The sequence below is a fragment of the Microcaecilia unicolor genome, chromosome 5, assembly GCF_901765095.1.
Source record: "Microcaecilia unicolor chromosome 5, aMicUni1.1, whole genome shotgun sequence".
NCBI lineage: Eukaryota > Metazoa > Chordata > Amphibia > Gymnophiona > Siphonopidae > Microcaecilia > Microcaecilia unicolor.
Genome location: NC_044035.1, coordinates 200,383,943 through 200,403,764, shown reverse-complemented (window position 1 = coordinate 200,403,764; position 19,822 = coordinate 200,383,943). Strand labels below are relative to the sequence as shown.

Sequence of the window (19,822 nt, the reverse complement as noted above, 5' to 3'; positions counted from 1 at the left end):
TATCCAATCTCTGTCGGGTAGTAGGATGAATGTAACTTTGAGTGTTGCAGTTGTGAGGCCCGCCATATCATCTTCTATCATTTGTGTCAAATTTATATCCCCAGTTTCTACTGGGGGCTCTACTCTTTCTGCTTGTTCAGAGTCTCTCTTCAAAAAAAAGGTGTAATATAGAATATCTTTGAAACAGGAGGATATGACTGCTCGGGTACTTTTAAGACCCCTGAGAGATATTTTTTAAAGGTAATAAGAGGTGATATTAACGGCTGTTTTGGAAAATTTAACAGCCTTAGTGTGTTTGAACGTTGATGATTTTCAAGCATTTCCACCTTATTTTGTAAAAGATGATTTTCCTTAATCAGATTAATTTGCAGCTGTTGGCAACCTTGTATAGCTAAAGAGTTTTTTTCTGTATTTTTACTCAAAGTTTTCATCCTTTGATCTATAGTTGGTAGTTTTTGAGACAAGAGTTCAATCTGTTGGTTAACAAATGTGAATTTCGAGGCAAAGGAAGCTTCTAGACACACTAGAGCTTCCCAAATAGATTCTAACGTTATCTCCTTTGGTTTTAGAGGCAATAAGGACTTACTTGGTAAGCCTTGATCAATCAGGTTCTGCGTTAGCCGGCCCTCTCTTGTCGCCAAGCTTTCTTCAGTGACACTCTCCCCTTGTTCTCCTGCTGCTGAAACCAGTGCAGGGATAGTCGGCGTCTGCAGTCCCGCAACAGCACCCATTCCAGGAGACCCCGTCGACGTTTGAGCGTCCTGAGTCTTCTGAGCTGCTTCCGGGGTTTTCGCAGGCATCAGGGGAGGATTACGCTCTTCAGGGCTCCAAGATGTTTCTGCTTCAAGTCGCGAAGATGAGAGACCTCTCTCCATACTAGGTGGCAGCGAAGGAGAGACTCCCGAAATTACACCTGGTATCATGAAGCGGCCAAGAGGTCCTAAAACTGGCATGGGCAGCACTGCAGGGCTGGTGCACTGCCTGCCTCTTCTTTTAGGCATCGGAAATCAGTTTTACAAGGTAAATAGGAAAAAAGTACAAGAGCTGCTTCACTTGCGACTTACTCTGCCGCCATCTTGCCCCCTCCCACAGGAGTTGTTAACGGACACACACATTCTGGTTCTGGTTGTTTAAAGGAAACTGTGGCAGGAAATATTAAGATGTAAAGAGAGCCATAAGTTAGGAGTGGCTGGGACTGGTTGGCGTTATGGTCATGGGAAAAGCTTTCATTCTTATTCCTTGATGACTGGGGCTAGATGATATTTTTGTGTCTGGCAACCTAGAAGTCCAAGAATCATGCAAAGAATTGGAAAAGCCATGACTGGTATTATTTGTGGTGACAGGAAACCACATGGATATGGAAGGAGAGCTGATAATGTTTAAGTGCACTGTTGCTAAGTGAAAAAGATAATTCAGTTCATGGACATGTTTCACTTACGCTGCTGTTTGTCGGAACTGAAAAAACCAATATGAATGTTCTAGAGAAAACTATGCATTGCAATTGAGATTTCTGGATCATTCTAAATTGTGTTCTTTAAAGGGAATACTGGAGGATTCCCATCTAATCGATAACTATGTGCAGAGGGAGCAGAACTTGAGTACTCAGTCCAACCTGTCAGATATTCCGGATTAAGTTGAAAAATCTGCTCAGAATTTTATGTCTGCAGACAGTGTCCTTTTTATATGTGTGTCTCCAGTGTAGTCTACTACTACTACTATTTAGCATTTCTATAGCGCTACAAGGCATACGCAGCGCTGCACAAACATAGAAGAAAGACAATCCCTGCTCGAAGAGCTTACAATCTAATAGCTGTTAGCTTTTAATTGTTGTGTGGCCAGATTAAGGAACTATAGGCTGACTGCGGTCTTGTGTTGACCTGTTCTTGCCTAATTTTACTGTCCTTAAAGTGTCTGCCTCTCCCTCAGTGGGACAAGAAAGGAAGTAATAATAATTTTGTAATGGAGATAACAGCCCTGTGCTGCATTTAAATGTTTAGAATTTTAAGAAAAAAAAAAAAAAAAAAAGACAGTAAGAATGAGTATTAACATATTTTTTTACACTGTCTAAGTAGCTTTCACCTAGCAAGAGTATTAAAAGAATATGACTTTTGCCATTCCATGCTTTGCAATTGAAGTCAACTAAGCGATCTGTAGGTGAGAGAAGAAAATTACTCTAAGCTATGTGATTTCTGAGAGCTGTAAATTCCTTTGTTTAATGTGTTTCTAATACTTCACAGTTCAACGGTAGGGAGTAAGAGAAGATGTTACTGTATTTGCAAATGCTTTGCTTTGTATTTGATGTATATGAGCAAGAATATGGAACTACAGAATCTCATGATTTAGGATAATGTATTTGTATTTTCTTGAATCTGTCTGTTTAAAGGAATATGTCAAAGGACTGAGTTTTCTCTTGCTAGTTTCTGAGATTTCTGGGGAATGTAGTTGTCTTTGCATTTGTCTGGGTTTAAGGGTTATAGAAATTACAGTTAGGGCTCCGCTCAGGGAAATTGCCAAAAAAAAACCAACCCAAAAAAACAAAACAAAACAAAAAAACACTCTGCAGACTTCACTTACCTAGGAACCAAATGGTGGAACTCCTTACCACTCAAAATAAGAAATATACAGGAATATACTAGAATCCACAAAATCCTCAAATCGTTCTTATTCAAACAAAACCCTCACAAAGAACAACCATATCTCAAACAATTATTACCTGAATTGGTTATTACAAATTACCCCCGACCTGCAAATTGCCATAACTAAGTCAAAAACCACCCCCTCAGAACCTACCCACCAATTGAAAAACTACCCTTCACAACCCCAAAAATTATTTCCCCGCAATGGTCTCACTCCTCCCACCCAACTACCTGCTATAAGTGCCCACTCTGCCTCCACTCTGAAATACTCCCTGACCCCTCCCACAAAACCTACCTCCCATTACTGCCTCAAGAGATACACTCACATGAAAAGGGGTTGCAAAAAATTAAATGAGCCATGCTTTGCATGCTTTTCTTCCTTTTAATTGAACTTAGCATCTCTCTTATAGCATAGCATTTATTCTTATATTCCACATATACCAAGAGGTGGTTCAACATTACAAGAATAGCCAAGCATAGCCAGTGAAATTACAACAATTGGTAACATGAAAAGCTCCTAAAAGCTCAACACACTGTAGGAGCAAAAGGCATTATAGTCATCCCTACATGCCACTACATAATAATTATTTACAGTTATTCTGGGAGCGGCATCTCCCCTTTCCTTTCTTCACCCCGTTCCCTGAGTTTACCTTCTTTCTCTTCATGTTCTAAAAGCCGCCGATGGCAGGCACGATTCCCATATGCGGTCATGCCACCAGCACCATCCCCATCTCTTTAGGAGGGCCACAGTAAAAAGAAGAGTTGGTGCTGGTGACAGGACAGCATATGGGAATCATATCTGTCGGCGGTGGCTTTTGGAACATGAAGAAACTCAGGGAACAGGGTCGAGGAAGGAAGAGGAATATGACAGAATTTGGCTGGGGGGAGGGGGGGAGCATCTTGCCTTGAGACACCCCTGGTTATTTAGGCTTATAATCCATTTATAATCTATGGCATCTTCAAGAACATTTTCAGGCTAACTTTGGCTTTCACTGCATGTTGCTCGTTAGGCTGCAGACTTGCGTGCAATCTTCTAGGGCACTTCAAATCACCACCAGGGGAATTCACAGGCCCGCTGTTGCAGCTGCTGGGGCTCGTTTCCCTCGAAGGATAGCCAATTTTTACTGGTACAATGACCTCATGCTTAAAAGTGCCCTTCAACATGGTGCCAATGAAACAATATAGTTGACCTTCAAAGACAAAGTTGTATGTGCAGGGACAATACGGCTAGAGTGCACATCAACTCAGCTTCAGCCTGCAATTTCCATATGAAAAGAGGCTCATATCTGAGGCTGTTTTGCTTCTGTCAGATCTGAAGCGTCTCCATTCATTGGGTAAATCTCTCGTCTGTTCCCTTCTCCTCTACTGCTAATTCCAGACTCCGTTCCTTTTATCCCGCTGCACCTCACACCTGGAATAGACTTCCTGAGCTTGTACGTCTAGCCCCGTCTTTCGCCGTTTTCAAATCCAAGCTAAAAGCCCACCTCTTTAACGCTGCTTTTGACTCCTAACCACTACTCACTTGCCCTGTACCCTTTTATCCCCACCTCTTTTATTCCCTTACCTCTTAGTTGTTCTGTTTGTCTGTCCTATTTAGATTGTGAGCTCTTTGAGCAGGAACTGTCTTTTCATGTATGGTGTACAGCGCTGCGTATGCCTTGTAGCGCTATAGAAGTGATAAGTAGTAGTGCCCTCACTTACGGAAGACATACGATATGTCATCATCCTCAAAACAAATTATTGGAAAGTAGTACATTTCATCTCTCTGATAGGCTCATATGAAAAACATGCTCTTATGACAAATTCTAGATTTCCATAAGATATACTAAACATTAAAATGTAACAAATGAAAAACTTAGAGGGTAGAAACAAGGTTGATGAAATGAAACACTTTGGAGCTCAAATATCTACAGAATTATCTACAGGTACAGAAAAATATTTGAATAAAGCATTAGTAAATCAGGATGTAACTTTGCATACCGTACAAAATTCTAAAATAAAAATACATACTTTTTGCATACACCTCTAAAGCATGGAGAGTTATTGAATACAATACCTGCTCAAGAGCTGTGGCAGGCTGGAAATGATGGGGCCATATCCTGGAGCATTGTCATACAGTTCAAACAATGGAGCAGCTACCAGTTTGTAGTTCTTTGGGACAGCAAAGAGGGCTAAAGTAAGAGAAAACAAAAACTGGTCTTAAGACATGCATTTAAGATTTAAAAACATCTCTGTATTGCATCATTTTCAGTTAAATATTTTCCTCTAGAAAGAGGATTGTTTGCACCGATTTAATTGTGAATGTTTGAATTATAAGCCATTTAGTTTTTTTAGTAGGGTATAAGGTTTAAAATTAAATAAATAAAACAACTAACATTGTTGTCTGGGCATTTTATTTTTCCAAGTATGTTGGTCCCAATTTCTTTGTTTTGCTTTCCTGTACATCATCTGCTCTCTAGTGGGTGCTGTTCATTTGTTCTTTCTCCACTTTCCACTTATCTTCTTCTATTCCCTTACTACATATCTATCTGACATTTTCTCTCTCTCGTCTATCCACTCAAATTTCACCCTCTCAGTCTTCACCTATATTTCCTTTATTTATTAACTTTCCATTTCCTCTTCGCACCTCCTAGCTCTCCTGTACCTCTTCTCTTTCATCATTCATTACAACTTCTAATTTCTATAGTGCTGCTAGACGTACACAGCACTGTACACTTGAACATGAAGAGAGTCCCTGCTCAACACAGCTCACAACCTAATCAGGACAAACAGGACAAATAAGGGCTAAGGGAATTACTTAAGATGGGAATGATAAAACAGACTTGAACAAGTGAGTAGGGGTTAGGAGCAGTGGTGTGCTGGTAAATTTTTAACAACAGGCTCTCTCCCCGATCCACCTCTGCCACCCCCCCCCCCCCCAAATTGCAGACCTGGCAATCCCCTGAGACACAGCCTGGGGGGGGTGGGGAGGCAATGCATTACTCTTTTTTTTAATGCTTCAAGGCTACAATCTAATTCATATGGGATAAAATGCCATAAATAAGTAAATAGACAAACTCTGAATGTTGAGCACCTGATTCTCATAACTTGATGTCTGTTTTAGAAGCCCTTTACCAGGAGAAAAAAAATATCTGCACCAATAACAGGGTTAGGTATCCCTATAACCAGCCCTTCTAAATGACACACTGATTACGATTTATAACAAATTATTACCCTACCTATGAAAAGTTATTCCCTTATTATACTTCCTCTATGTACATCCCTATGCACAAGACGGCAGCATTTTAAGAACTTTTTTTTTTTTTTTTTTTACAGTATCCTCCCCACTCCACCTCACCCACCTATTACAGACCTCCTCCCCGATCCCCAGAGCCGAAGGGTCCCACTCCCAGCGCATACCTGAACGCAGCGTCCCTGATGGACTAGTGAATTCTTCGGGGCAGGAAAGATCCCTAGTCTTTCCTGCCCGCTGCTGACACTGACCCTCCTCCTGCCGCATCTTCTTTAAAATGGCTGCCAAGACTTACAAGGGCAGCCTCGCAAGACATCTCCTTCTTTCTTCCCTCCCCTCCATCCATATTCATCTCCTTCCTCTCTTTTCCCTCTCATCCATGTCCAGCTTTTTTCCTCTCCCCCCTCCATGATTTATGTCCAACATTTCTACTCTTTCCTCCCCTCCATCTATGTTCATCTCCTTCCTCTGTCTGCACTCCCCTCCATCCATGTCCAGAATCTCTCCTCTCTCTCCTAAATCCATGTGCATCTCCTCCTGTCTTCTCCCCCCTCCATTCATGTCCAGTCTTTTTACTTCCTGTCTTTCCTCCCTCCCCTCCATCCATGTCTACCATTTCTCTTTTCTGCCTTCCCCTCCATCCGTGTGCATTTCCTTCTTCTGTCTTTCCTTCCCTCCAACATTTCTCCTCTCTTCCCTTCATCCATCCATGTCCAGCATTTCTCCTCTCCCCCTCCCCTCCATCCATGTGCATCTCATTCCTGTCTTCTCTCTCTTCCATCCAGGTTCAGCATTTCTCCTGTCCTCCCCTCCATGTCCACACCTCTCTCCCCTGTCCTCCCCTCCCACCCATGTCCAGCGATTCTCCTCTGCCCCTATCCTCTCTCTCCACGCCCAGCAATTCTCCTCTCTCCCCTGCCCTCTTCTCCCATCCACGTCCAGCGATTTCTCCTCTCTCCCCTGCCCTCTTCTCCCCTCCATGTCCAGCGATTCACCTCTCTCCCCTGCCCTCTTCTCCCATCCATGTCCAGCGATTCTCCAGAGAAGGATGACGAAAATGGTAAAAGGGATGGGAGAACTTCCCTGTGAGGAAAAGCTAAGATGGTTAGGGCTCTTCAGCTTGGAGAAGAGGCGGCTGAGGGGTGATATAAGTCTACAAGATAATGAGTGGAATGGAGCAGACAGACGCAAAGCGTTTGTTTATACTTTCTAACAATAATAGAACCAGGGAACATAAGATGAAGCTAGAATGTGGTAGATTTAAAACAAATAGGAGAAAGTTTTTCTTTACTCAGCGCATAGTTAGACTCTGGAACTCGTTGCTGGAGAATGTAGTGACAGCAGTTGGCCTTGCTGAGTTTAAAGGGGGTTTGGACAGATTCCTGAAGGAAAAGTCCATTGAACATTCTTAATTTAAATTTTTGTTTTGTTTTTGGGCTTTTGCCGGGTTCTTGAGGCCTGGATTGGCCACTGTCGGAGACAGGATGCTGGGCTTAATGGACCCTTGGTCTTTTCCCAGTATGGCGGTGCTTATGTTCTTACTCCCCCCCCCCTAACCATCCATGTCCAGCGATTTCTCCTCCCTCCCCTCCCCGTCCAGCGATTCTTTGCCTCCTATCCTTCCCTCCCATCCATACACAATGACTCGCACCAGCCTCTACCTGCCCCCCTTTTCAGCCCCCGAGACAAGTTCCAGTTCCAACCCCCAGCGCTGGCTCACCTGCCCGCCTTCAGCTCCCCGATAGCCCTCCTTTTCTTCCTGCCGCCGCCCTGCCTTTAAATGTTTTATCTCAAGTCGTGGCGCCGGCACTGAAAACAGCAGGCTCGGCTCGTCTTCCCTTTCAGTGTCCCACCCTCATGGAAACAGGAAATAATCAAGAGGCGGAACACAGAGGGAAGGGAAGGCTGGAGGCGAGCCGAGCCTGCTGCTTTCAGTGCCTGCGCCGTGACTTGAGGTAAAATGAAACATTTAAAGGCAGGGCGGCAGCAGGAAGGAAAGGAGAGCTATCAGGGAGCTGAGGGCGGGCAAGTGAGCCAGCGCTGGGAGTCTGTGACCCTGCAGCCAAAAAATTTAACAACCGGTTCTTGCAAGCCGGCTCCAGCACACCACTGGTTAGGAGTTAAAAGCAGCCTCAGAAAGGTGGGCTACATATTCACACTTTTACCCTCCTGTAGTCACCATATCTCCCCCTCTTTTCCTTGCACCTCTGCTGTCCAACATCTCTCCTTTCCCCCCCCCCCCCCCCCCAGTCCAGCACTTGTCCTTTAGGGCACCCCCTCCCCCATCAGTCCGGCGCCTCTGCCTCAGGGCAACCCTCCCCCACCAGCCCTGCGCCTCTCCTTCAGGGCACCCCTCCCCCACCAGTCCTGTGCCTCTCCTTCAGGGCACCCCCTCCCCCACCAGTCCTGCACATCTCCTTCAGGGGCCCCCTGCAACCAGTCTGGCCCCTCAGGCTCTCCTTTCCAGTCCAGAACCCCTGCCTCAGCCCACCCATGAATCCAGCACCTCTCTTTAAGCACCCCCCTACAGTTTAGCACCTCTCCCTCAGTTTCCCCCTTCCCATCAGTAGAGTACCTCTCCCTCAGTTTCCATCCCCCTCAGCTCTTCCCCTCCCATGAGTCTAGTATTTCTGCATTCATCCATGGTTCCCCCCCTTCAAACCTCATTACTTGTCTGGCAGCAGCAGCACTAACATGATGCCAGAATCAATCTGGAGCCTTTTCTCTGCTCTGCTGATGCAAACTTCCTGTTTATGCACGAGAAGAACCTGGAAGAGAAAACGCTCTAGGCTGGGCCAGGCATCGTGTTAGTGTTGCTGCCTTGCTAGTAATGAGGTCTGAAGGGGGAGGGGACTGAGGGGAAAGTACTAGACATGTGGGATGGAGCTAAAAGAAAGGAGTTAAACTCAAATGGGGGGTGAAAAGTTGAGAGAGAGGCTGCAAACAGATATAAATGAGAAAAAAAAAACACCCCAGTGACTGCCCACCACTGGAACCGCCTGCACTGCCTGTGTGTACAGCGCTGCGTATGTCTAGTAGCGCTATAGAAATGATAACTAGTAGTAGTGTGTCAGCCCCAAGCAACACACCCCATGGAAGCTTGCGACACATTGGTTGAGAACTGCTGGACTAGAGCAAAGGAGACACGTGGGCCACTTTTGGCTCACAGAGGCGTTGTCAAGTTCCAACCCAAGGCAGATACAGCATATCAGTTGTGGTTGGTTGTACTGGAATAGAGAGGAGAGTAAGATTTCTAGATTTTGTGACTGGCTGACTTTGCTTGAGGTCAAGTTTCTAACTGTATTCCTTTATTGCTATGGTTATATATCAGATGACCATGTTATTTTATTGTTTGTTTGAAAAGCTGATAAACATTTAAGTTAAAATTAGGAAGATGAACAATTTACGAGGAAACTTTTTTTGCAGGCACTTGGGTCACTCCATGCCAAGTGGTCTAAACCTTCCCACCATCATGTTCTCCAATTTTGTTCAAATTTTATCTGTTGCGCGTGTCAGGTTTTAAACGAAGTTTCCCAAAATTTGAGGTCTCTAACTGCAATAGTTGCAGATCTAGACCCCCTTTTTTGAAAAATTGTCAGTCCATGAGCGCGCGACATTGACCAAAATGCCATTTTTGGGGTCTAATAAAATCCAAACATTTAAAAGAATGGCTAAAAAATTAAAATCCTGTACAGTTTTTGATGCTAATTCCGATGAAATACATTTTAACATTATGGATGCAAAATCCAGTCAAACAAGTTGACTCAAAGTGTGCATCAAAAGTGGTCGCGACTCATTGGAACATATTTGGACCAATATTCAGACCACAACAACTTCCATGCAAACAAAGATACAGACTTGAAATTTTGAACAAGCATTATGATTGTGCTGGACATGAAACTGCCAGATTTGCAACTAACCAGCATCTATAACCGCCCTGCAGGATTTCTTCAAAGTTGGTACTGTCAGCGCAAATGGTAAAATGTACCAAAGTTCAAAGCCAATTATTAAAAAAAGAGTCTGCCTGAATCAACTTGTGAACAGTATCATCTGAAAGAGAAAATTGTGCTCTACAACACTGATATGTTTTTGCTTTGAATTCCACCATTAAGTAGCTATTTACTCACGTCAAAGTATGTTATATTTAGTACGCTTGATGTGCTAATTTTCTTCATTTCTAGGAAATTGAGTCTTAATAGTCACTTAAAAGTATTGATATAATTATTTATTCATTTGTATTTTATTCGTTGATTGTCCAATCGTTTATTGTGTGCTGTTATCAGTTTGGTCGTGCCATCTCAGGTGAATATTCCAGCTTAATAAAATCTTTTAAAAAGTGCGTTTATCATCTGTTGTACCATTTAATAATTATAGATGTCAGAAGACAAGAAAAATGAAGAATCCTTGGCTCCCTGTTCAATTGGGAAAAATGCTGGTACATCAAAGTGCCACGTTATCTTCTATGCTAAGGATTCAAACTTTTTGGGGATTTCACAGAATGTGACCAGAAATAGCTTCTTATGCATTCAGAAGCAAAACTTGATGAAGATTCAGTCATTTGCTTTCACCATGAATCCCTTTTATTTATTTCAGTACATTTATACCCCACCTTTTGCCATAGCGTTACAACCAAAATAAATACATTACAGTTACAATTTAGAAACTAGGGTGGGAGAGCAGGAAAGGAAAGGGAAAAAAGACAGAGATGATCGACGAAAGTCCTGGTGGGCCAAGAAGAGAGACGAAAAACCAAGCTGACGCCGAGAAGACCAGCAAGCTGATCCCCAATTCGTGACAGCAGCAGGGCCCAGATGGAACAAATGAAGCTGGAGACAAACTTCCACAGCGATGCAGCCATCCGAGCAGGGAACAAGATGGTGGACCAATGGTCGTCTTCTGCTTCCTCAACCAACGAGGCACTCCTCCAGCCTGGGACCTCCATCACAGCAACTCCGAGGAACAGCTGATTAGTGTCGAGACGGGCTCCTCCTTCACAACGCTGAAATGGAAACCGAAAGTTGCAGCGCCGAAAACGCTCACAGGCACGAAGGCATGCAGGGACAGACCAGGGGGAGACCAGCGGCCCCAGAAAGGAAGCGCGGCGCACAAGCGAGGGGAAGTACAATGTGCAGGCGATGTCCTGAAGCAGCCCGAAATCCGCTGTCAACACGATGTCCGGCCGAGCCCGATCACAGGCTAGATCCATCCCAGTGCACGGACAAGGTAAGAGCGACGGCAGCGCGACGTGCAATCGGTGACCGGGTCTGACCCGCTGGCAGCTCAATATCTCTTCAACAACGGCCTCCTGTCAGCCCCAAATCAGCCCTACTGAAGCCAGCTGACTGCGCAGTGTACAGGATGCGCCGGTATGGCTCAATTAAGCCCGATGTTAAGTCCGGTAAAACTAGGACACCCGGAGCTAGCCGACAGCGTGATGTTTAGACGGTGGCCATTTTTTGCTTTCACCATTAATCCCTTTTCCTAAGTGAATATCAATCAATGCAAAAGAAATGTTGCAATCCATTCAAGAAGAAGAATCATAATGTAAGAGCTGGACTTAGAGTGATTGATATTGAAAACAGCTGCCAAACTTCGTGAGCTAAATAAAAAAGAAGTGATAAATATAAAACCAGGTCAGAAGCTTTGCCCTGCCTGCAAGTCGACACTAAATAAAAAGCTACAACCATCAGCATCATCATCACCCCAATCTGAACAAGGTTTCACAATGGATGAAACTGAACCATCCATCAACAAAAGTTTATCATTTATTGGTGCTTCACCACTGAAAAGGAGACAACTAAGTGACAGAGATAAGCCAAGCTACGCAAAAAGAAAGATTTCTGAAGCACTGTCACGTCTGTGGTCGTGACACCTCTCAGGCTTATCTTATTTCTGGCGGTCAGCTTCTAAGCTGGCTTTTGTCTGCTCTTCCTGAGTTAGCTTTGTCTCTGTCTCTGTGTGCTGGCTGCTTCCAGCATGGCTCTGATTTCTCCACTGTGCTGCATCTGGGTATGTTGAGCCTGCTTCTTGGTTTGTGGCCAGAACCGGTAGCTGCCATAGATTGTCTTGCTGTCCCTACCCATTCCAGGCTTCAGCCCAATCTGGTCTGGATCTTCCAGGCTGCCAGACTTGTCTTTCTTGTTTGTGCCTGAACAGCGCCCGTAGTTGCCTTGAGATTGCTGCAGCTGAGCCTCAGGTGCTGATGGGAAAATTAGGTTCTTACCTTGGCAGTTTTCTTTCCTTTACTCATAGCAGATGAATCCATTATGAATGGGTTGTGTCCATCAACCAGCAGGGGGAGATAGAGAGCACTGAAAAACCATAGTGCCTCATGGCCAGCTAGCTCCATCAACCTCTTCAGTATTTGAAGCTTCCAAAGCAGTGTTACACCACAAAGTAGCATAACATGAACTTTCCTCACAGCGGATGAACGCTCCAGAACAGGAGCTATAACACAAAGGAGGGACAAACTCAACCTCCTATAACAGAACAGAAATCCTGAAGACTGTTTTCCAACTTCTCACATTGAGGGAACATATCTACAGGAAAAACTGAAAATAAAACATCATCAATCACACAATGAATCACTGAGGGAGGGCTCATGGATTCATCTGCTATGACTAAAGGAAAGAAAATTACCAAGGTAAGAACCTAATTTTCCCTTCCTTGTCATCAAGCAGATGAATCCATTACGAATGAGAAGTATCAAAGCAATCCCTAGGTAGGGTGGGAACAAGCCACACCACACGCCAGCACTTGTGTTCCAAAATTAGCATCTCTCCTGGCAGCCACATCCAGCCTGTAATGTCGGGCAAAAGAGAGCTTAGAAGCCCATGTTGCTGCACTGCATATCTCTTGAAGAAAGAGTGCTCCAGTTTCAGCCCAAGAAGAGGAAACCGCTCTTGTGGAATGTGCCTTGAAGGCTTCAGGCGGAGGCCGGCCAGATAGGCTGAAAAAATAGCTTCCTTGAGCCAACGGGCTATAGTGGCTTTAGACGCTGGAGACCCTCTGCGCGGACCTGATAACAGAACAAAAAGATGATCAGAGGTCCTAAAAGCATTTGACATGCGCAGATACTGCAACAGAGCCCTTCGCACATCTAGGAGGTGCAATTGCCCAAAGGCTTCCGGAAACTCCTCTCTGGAAAAGGAAGGCAGGAAAATAGGCTTGTTTAGGTGAAATGCTGAAACCACCTTAGGCAGGAAGGAAGGCACTGTACATACCATAACTCCGGATTCTGAGAATTGCAGAAAAGGGTCTCGACAGGACAGTGCCCGGAGCTCAGACACCCGTCTCGCCGAAGTAATGGCCACCAAAAAGACCGTCTTTAGGGTCACATCCTTCTCTGAAGTTCGCCTTAGCGGTTTGAAGGGCGAACACTGAAGGGCCTTTAAAACTAACCCCAGGTTCCAGGTCGGACATTAGCGGTTTGAAGGGCGAACACTGAAGGGCCTTTAAAACTAACCCCAGGTTCCAGGTCGGACATAGAGCCCGCACGGGAGGACGGAGCCGAAGCACCCCTCTAAGAAACCGTGCCACATCCGGATAAGCAGCCAGGGAGAGGCCGGCGACCTTCCCTCGAAAACATGCTAAGGCTGCCACTTGAACACGCAGGGAATTATAGGCAAGCCTTTTTGTAAACCATCCTGCAAAAAGTCAAGTATCGGCGAGACAGAAGCCCACATAGGTGTAATCGCTTTAGCAGCACACCAAGCCTCAAATTGGTGCCAAATCCTGGCATAAGCCACGGAAGTGGAACGCTTGCGGGGCTGTAGGAGAGTGGAAATGACTTTACTGGAATAACCCTCGTCTCTCAATTGCACCCTCTCAATAGCCAAGACAAAAGCGGCAGGCGTCCTCCATGGTCACTGGTCCCTCTGACAACAGATTCGGTACCAGAGGCAAAGGAAGGGGAGCCTCTACCAGCATCTGCCGGAGGTCCGCATACCACGGTCTCCTGGGCCAATCCGGGGCAATGAGAACAACCGCTCCTTGATGTAGCCGAATCTGCAGCAGTACTCGCCCTATCAAGGGCCATGGAGGGAACACATACAGGAGGCCCTGAGGCCAGGGTTGAGCCAAGGCATCCAACCCCGCAGAGCGAGGATCTCTCCGTCTGCTGTAAAAGCAGGGAACTTCGGCATTTGCGCTTTGAGGCCATAAGATCCGCTACGGGTGTCCCCCACTTGGCACAGATCTGAAGAAACACTTCGTCTGCCAGTTCCCACTCCGCTGGGTCGATTTGATGCCTGCATAGATAATCGGCTTGCACGTTGCTCTGACCTGCAATGTGAGCTGCTGATAGAAACTGCAGATGTAGCTCGGCCCAGTGGCAAATCTGCACGGCCTGCGCGGCCCGTGCTCTGCACTGAGTGCCGCCTTGTCGATTTATGTAGGCCACTGCTGTCGTGTTGTCCGACAGAACTCTGACAGCCAATCCTTCCAGGGTCGAGTGAAAAGCCAGAAGAGCCTGGAAAATCGCTTTCAACTCCAAGCGATTGATGGACCACTCCGACTCCTCGGGTGTCCAGAGACCCTGGGCATGCCTTCCCTGGCAATGTGCATCCCAACCCTTCAGGCTGGCATCTGTTACCACCAGGCACCAATCGGGGAGAGCTAGCGGCATTCCTCACCGTAGCATGCTGTCTGAGAGCCACCACTACATACTGAGCCGGGCCGCAAGGAGCCACGTGAGTCTGCACTGATAATCCTGAGAAATTGGAGACCATCGTTGAAGCAGGGAGCACTGTAGAGGTCTCAGGTGTGCTCTTGCCCAGAGCACCACTTCCAAAGTGGCCGTCATCGACCTAAAGCTGGACAATGTCCCAAGTGCGGGGCGAGGCATCCTCAGGAGCAGACGGACCTGGTTCTGAAGCTTGCACCGCCTTGCTCGGGAAGAAAAACAAACCCCGAAGCTGTGTCGAACCAGACCCCCAAATATTCTAGAGATTGAGAGGGGGTCAGGTGACTTTTGGCTATATTGACGACCCAGCCCAGAGATTGAAGTACTGAGACCACTCTGGCTGTTACCTGATGACTCTCCTCTGTCGTCCACTCTGATGAGCCAGTCGTCAAGGTACAGGTGAACCCGAATACCCTCTCGCCTGAGAAAAGCAGCTACTACCACCATTACCTTGGAAAAGGTTATGGGAGCTGTGGCGACGCCAAACAGCAAAGCCCGAAACTGGAAATGTTTTCCCATCACCGCAAACCGAAGAAACTTTTGGTGCGGGGGCCAAATAGGAATTTGCAAGTAAGCTTCTTTCAGGTCCAGAGACGTGAGAAACTCTCCTGGCTGTACCGCTGCAATGACGGTGCGCAGGGTTTCCATGTGAAAATGCCGCGCTCTTAGAGACTTGTTGACTTCTTTTAAGTCGAGGATGGGCCGAAAAGACCAACCTTTTCGCGGCACCACAAAGTAAATGGAGTAACAGCCGGAGCCGTGTTCGGCGGGAGGCACAACGGAAACCGCCCCTATGTGAATCAAGCCTTGCAAGGACTCCTCTACCGCTGCCCGTTTGATGGCAGAACCGCATCGGAACTCCACAAACACGTCTCTCACCGGGGCATTGAATTCTATTCTGTAGCCATCTCTGATCAGGTCCAAAACCCACTGATCTGAGGAAATCTTGACCTACTCCTCGAGAAAGAGGGAAAGCCGTCCTCCTATTGCAGGAATCGAGGAGAGGGCCGGCGCACCATCACTGAAGGGTCGCCCTTGAACTCCAGGCCTTGAGCCGGTCGCAGCGGAACGCTTGTCCAAACGAAAGGAGTTCCTCTGCTGAAAGCTGGCACGAGAAGTGAACCCAGCAGAACGCCCCGGGCAGTACCTTCCAGCTTCACGGAAGCAAGGTCTGTAAGAGGAGGGAACCGCCTGACCCTTGGAGAGAGGCCTCGGCCTATCCTCGGGTAAGCGCTGGAGTTTAGCATCCCCCAGGCCTTTAACAATTTTCTCCAACTCCTCATCAAACAGGAGAAGGCCTTGGAAGGGCAACTTCACCAACCTTTGCTTAGAGGCCATGTCAGCTGCCCAATGCCGTAGCCATAGAAGGCGGCCGCCACAGCCATCTGTTTAGCCGAAGCTCTGACCAGATCATAAAGGGCGTCAGCCAAGAAAGAGAAGGCCGACTCCATCCGCGGTGCTACCTCAGTAAGGGGCTCTGCTCCATCCCCGGGCTGTTCCACTGCCTGTTGCAACCAAGCGAGGCAGGCTCGGGCAGCATAGCAGCTGCATGCAGACGCCCGTAAGGATAGGATTGAAATTTCAAAGGACCGTTTCAGAGCTGATTCCAGGCGTCGGTCCTGCATGTCCTTCAGGACGACTCCTCCTTCAACTGGGAGGGTAGTCCTCTTTGTCACAGCCGTGACTAGGGTATCCACTTTAGGCACTGCTAGGCGCGCCAAATGCTCCTCACTTAGAGGGTATAATTGCCCCATTGCCCTGGCGACTTTCAAAGGCCCCTCGGGGTCAGCCCATTGAGTCGAAATAAGCTCTTGGATGGAGTCATGCAAAGGAAAGGCTTGAGCAGGCTTCTCAGTACTTGCTATCCTCGGATTACCAGAGGAGGCTTCGCCACTCCCAGGATCTTCGATCGAGAGGACCTGCACGGCATCAGAAATAAGCGCTGGCAGCTCGTCAAGGTGGAAAACCCTCACCGCGGAAGGATCATCTGGATCCACTGGCAATCCTGCACCTTCCTCTGGCTCTTCAGATCACGAGGGCCTGCGAGACCCCTCAGAATCCTCACATCCCGACCACGTGGGGGGGGGGGGGGGAAGAGAGAAGGGGGTGCGCCACTCTTTGAAGGGGAATTAACCCTTCTGCGCTTGTCTTGTGGCCAGCTGTCAGGGGAAAACGCGCCTGATGGCAATTCAAGGCCGGGCTCCACTGGAGGGGGAACAGTTAGCAAGGCAGAATGAGACCCCTGCGGGAGAGCTCTTTTTAACATGAATGCTTTATGCAGCAGCAACACAAACTCAGGGGAGAAGGGCTCACCCTGGCCTCCCGGTTCCAGTCCAGGGATAGAAGCTCCCCTTGTTAGCCTCCACACGAGGCTCCCCTCCAGTTTCAAACCCCTCCGCTTCTGCGGGGGTCACGCCATGCGGCGCGTCCAAAATGGCGCCCGCTGCCAGCTCCACTGAGCGGGAAGAAACATTGTTCGCCATGCTTGTGCCTGCCCTGACGTCTGAAAAGCATGATTTACAGAGCCCTGCTGCGGATCTGCGCTTGCTACAACGGAAACAGCACTTAACAACCTCCACAGCCATCGCCGAAAACAGCAGAAAATTCAAAATGGCGGATTCGCGCCAAAAACGTCCCGATCGTGGGCTCTCCCCGGAGGAGTTACAAAACGCTCTTACCTCACCAGACCGAGTCCCAGAGCTCTGGTCACGCTGCACAATCAGAAGAAAACCTCTTTTCCGGAATCGCAGCGCCAAAGCGCGATGCAACTTTTTTTTTTTTTTTTAAACGCTGTGAGGAAAGTTAGAAGCAACAGCAATAGAGACAAATTTCCAACTCCGGAGGATCAGTAGAGTGGGAAAGGCAGGGAAAGGACAAACCAATGTGCCGACATCCACAAAGGAGAGTGTGAGAAAAGACGGGGACAGGGCAAACCTATGTGGCTTTAAAGTGGAGCTGCAATAGCCCCAACACCCCTGCTACCACTGGCAAAAGCACAGGAGCCACCCCAGGCAGATTTTTTTGAAGGAGCTGAATAAGCAGCTTCCACCCTGCTGGGGAGATACTGAAGAGACAGATGGAGCTAGCTGGCCATGAGGCACTATGGTTTTTCAGTGCTCTCTATCTCCCCCTGCTGGTTGATGGACACAACCCATTCGTAATGGATTCATCTGCTTGATGACAAGGAAGGGCTTTATTAGTCACCTAGAAACTTCTCTGTTTGCCTTTGCATCGTCTAAGGTCCCTGGTATGTGGGTGTGCTCTGTGCACTTCTGACTAGTCCACTTTTATTCTGAGTTCTTGCCTGGTTCTTGTTTGTGTGTAGTTAGCTTTGGTTTTATCGTTTAGTTCCTAGTCTTGTTTCTGGTCTGCATTTCCTTGTCTTGTGTCTGTGTTCTTTATTAGTGGCTGCTTGGCAGCTTTTAGTCCTGACTCCCTCCTGTCTGTGTTTCTGTCTTAGTGGCTGCCTGGAAGCTTGTAGTCTTCTCTGTTGTGTGTTTCCTGCTGGTATCCAGTTCCTGCCCAGTCTGTTAAGTCCTGCTGGCCGCCTACACCCAGGGGCTCAACTCCTGGGGAAGGGTGGTCAAGTGCAGGTGAAGCCTTGCTCCAGTCCTGTGTTCCAGTCCAAGCGTTCTTGTCCAGTGTGTTCCTGCTTTGTTTACCCCTGTCTGCAGTCCCTGCTTTGTGTGTGTGTTAGCCCAGTGCTGGTTGGGGTGGTTTTGCCTGCCACTGCCGCTCCTTGGCAGCGGCCCAAGGGCTCACAAACCTAGTTGCTGCTTTGAGACGTGACAAGCACAAAGTTTAATTGGAAACCAAATTGCTGCAGCGTCCATGAGCAAACCAGATTCTAACACCTGAAGATCTTTTCAACTTCTGCAATGAAAATATAAATTGAATTAATTTCTTTTTCATCAGCAAAGAGGAAGTTGCAGAAGAAAAAGCTTCACAAGAAGAAAGATTCCAGCAAGGACACACTCTAGCTGGCACAAGAGAAAACCATCATTTTTTGCCCATTGATAAAACAACAATTTAAGTCAGCAGAGCTTCAAAGGATGCAGCATCATTTTTGGCAAAAATTAGCGATGCTGAACAAATAGATAAAGTCACAAATCTTCAGCCTGGGCAGTATGTTGCTTGCATTTATGACAATAAATGATGGATTGTAAACATTTGTGAAACGTCAGTTGAACAGAAAGATGCTTTCATAAGCTTTATGCATCCTCATGGTCCCGCTACTTCATTTTATTGGCTGGTAAGACGCGATACTTGCTGGATCCCAGAACAACTTATCATTGCTGTTATCATCAATTATTTTTATTGATGACATATAAAAGAAGTCTACACACACAGGTAAGTAGCATTCTAATCATAACATAGTTACTTTACAGTTATGCTTTCACTAAACAGCATCATCAATTTTTAGTTTTCGTTTCCCCCCCCTCTCCCTTGAATATCTAGACTTAATGTCTAAAAGCACAATTCCGGATGTGGTGGTCCCTAGGGGACTGGACTCAGATGTCCCCCCAGGACTCCCCAAACCGGCACATCATTATCTACTCAATCCCTCCCTCCCCTCCCTATGTCTCGTTTATTCAAATCTGGGAATGAATGTCCGGGGCTCCTCGAGCCAGTCAAATGTTCAAGAGGGAACTCTTAGCTCTTGGGGGCATAGAATCCAGAAACGGACCCCATCTCAAACAGAATTTATCCAACTCCATCTGATTTCCATCCTTTATCATCATTCTCTCAAATCGTAATAATTGCACCATCCGCATTCGCCAATTCTGGAGTGAGGGGCCTCTTGGGGATAACCAATCCACTAGAACAGTCTTTTTTGCAATCATAATGGCTCGCTGTACAAAAAGAATAAGCCCTCTTGGCCGGGGGGCCCGCAGACAAGGCCTCCCGAACAGTAGCATCGGAGAACAAGACCATCTTGTTCTCCACAAGTATGAAATCTGTCGTAGTAAAGTCATCCAGAACTTCTTCACTGCAGGGCAAGTCCAATACATGTGTCCCAAGGTCGCTCCCACAAGATGGCATTTGGGGCACGCCCCATCAGGGGAAACCCCCACATGAAACGCCCGTCGAGGCGGCATATGCATCCGAAACACAAAACGATATTGTAATTCCCAGTGATCTGTTAAAGGCGACACTCTATAAAGGGCCAACACATGTTCTTTAAGCAGGCCGGATAAAATGTCTACCATCAGGTCTCTGCTCCATGCCTCAGCATATTTACCAAAGTCTGGCTCCGCAGCTGTGTCTTTG

At 46.9% G+C, this 19,822-nt stretch overlaps 1 protein-coding gene across 1 annotated transcript in view; it reads right to left on the bottom strand.

Moving 5' to 3' along the window:
* The window catches only part of NUDT21 (nudix hydrolase 21), a 268,670-nt gene that overhangs the window by 34,711 nt on the left and 214,137 nt on the right, over positions 1-19,822 (bottom strand). Inside the window, exon 6 of the mRNA XM_030203704.1 lies at positions 4,693-4,807. Within this exon, the coding sequence (XP_030059564.1) occupies positions 4,693-4,807 (115 nt within the window). The remainder of the gene's footprint in view (positions 1-4,692; positions 4,808-19,822) is intronic.